The 610-nt window shown below is 60.2% G+C and overlaps 1 protein-coding gene across 1 annotated transcript in view; it reads right to left on the reverse strand.

Annotated features, from left to right (window-relative positions):
* ARHGEF10L (Rho guanine nucleotide exchange factor 10 like) overlaps nucleotides 1-610 on the reverse strand; it is a 31,134-nt gene that overhangs the window by 24,275 nt on the left and 6,249 nt on the right. The window contains exon 7 of the mRNA XM_017732686.1: nucleotides 25-141. Within this exon, the coding sequence (XP_017588175.1) occupies nucleotides 25-57 (33 nt within the window). The 5' untranslated portion in view covers nucleotides 58-141. The remainder of the gene's footprint in view (nucleotides 1-24; nucleotides 142-610) is intronic.

Raw genomic sequence — 610 nt, forward strand, 5'->3', positions numbered from 1 at the left:
GGGATGCGGGAGAGCGGGAGGTACCTTCCAGTCGCATTTGTGCTTCAGCTCGTGCATCTCCTTCCCCCCAACTCTGAGCGCCAGGAGGTCCCGCTTAGTCCTGGCGCATTTCTGCCGGAGCTTACGGAGGTCCGGAGAGAGCTGAGCCCGCAGCAAAGCAGCAGCAGGAGAGGGAAGCTGCTGCGCCTGCAGAAAGGCAGCAGCAGGAGCAGGAACAGGAGCAGGAACAGCAGCAGGAGCAGGAGCAGGAACAGGAGCAGGAACAGGAGAGGGAACAGGAGCAGGAACAGGAGCAGGAACAGGAGCAGGAACAGGAGAAGGAACAGGAGAAGGAACAGCAGCAGGAACAGGAGCAGGAACAGGAGAAGGAACAGGAGCAGGAACAGGAGCAGCAGAAAGAACAGGAGCAGCAGGAGCAGCAGGAGCAGGATCAGGATCAGGATCGGGATCAGGATCAGGAGCAGCAGGAGCAGCAGGATCAGGAGCAGGATCAGCAGCAGCAGGAGCAAGATCAGGATCAGGAGCAGCAGGATCAGGATCAGGAGCAGCAGCAGCAGGATCAGGATCAGGAGCAGGAGCAGGAGCAGGAGCAGCAGCACCAGGGGACAGC

Source organism: Corvus brachyrhynchos, unplaced genomic scaffold (genome assembly GCF_000691975.1).
Source record: "Corvus brachyrhynchos isolate BGI_N302 unplaced genomic scaffold, ASM69197v1 scaffold215, whole genome shotgun sequence".
In the NCBI taxonomy this organism is placed as follows: Eukaryota; Metazoa; Chordata; class Aves; order Passeriformes; family Corvidae; genus Corvus; species Corvus brachyrhynchos.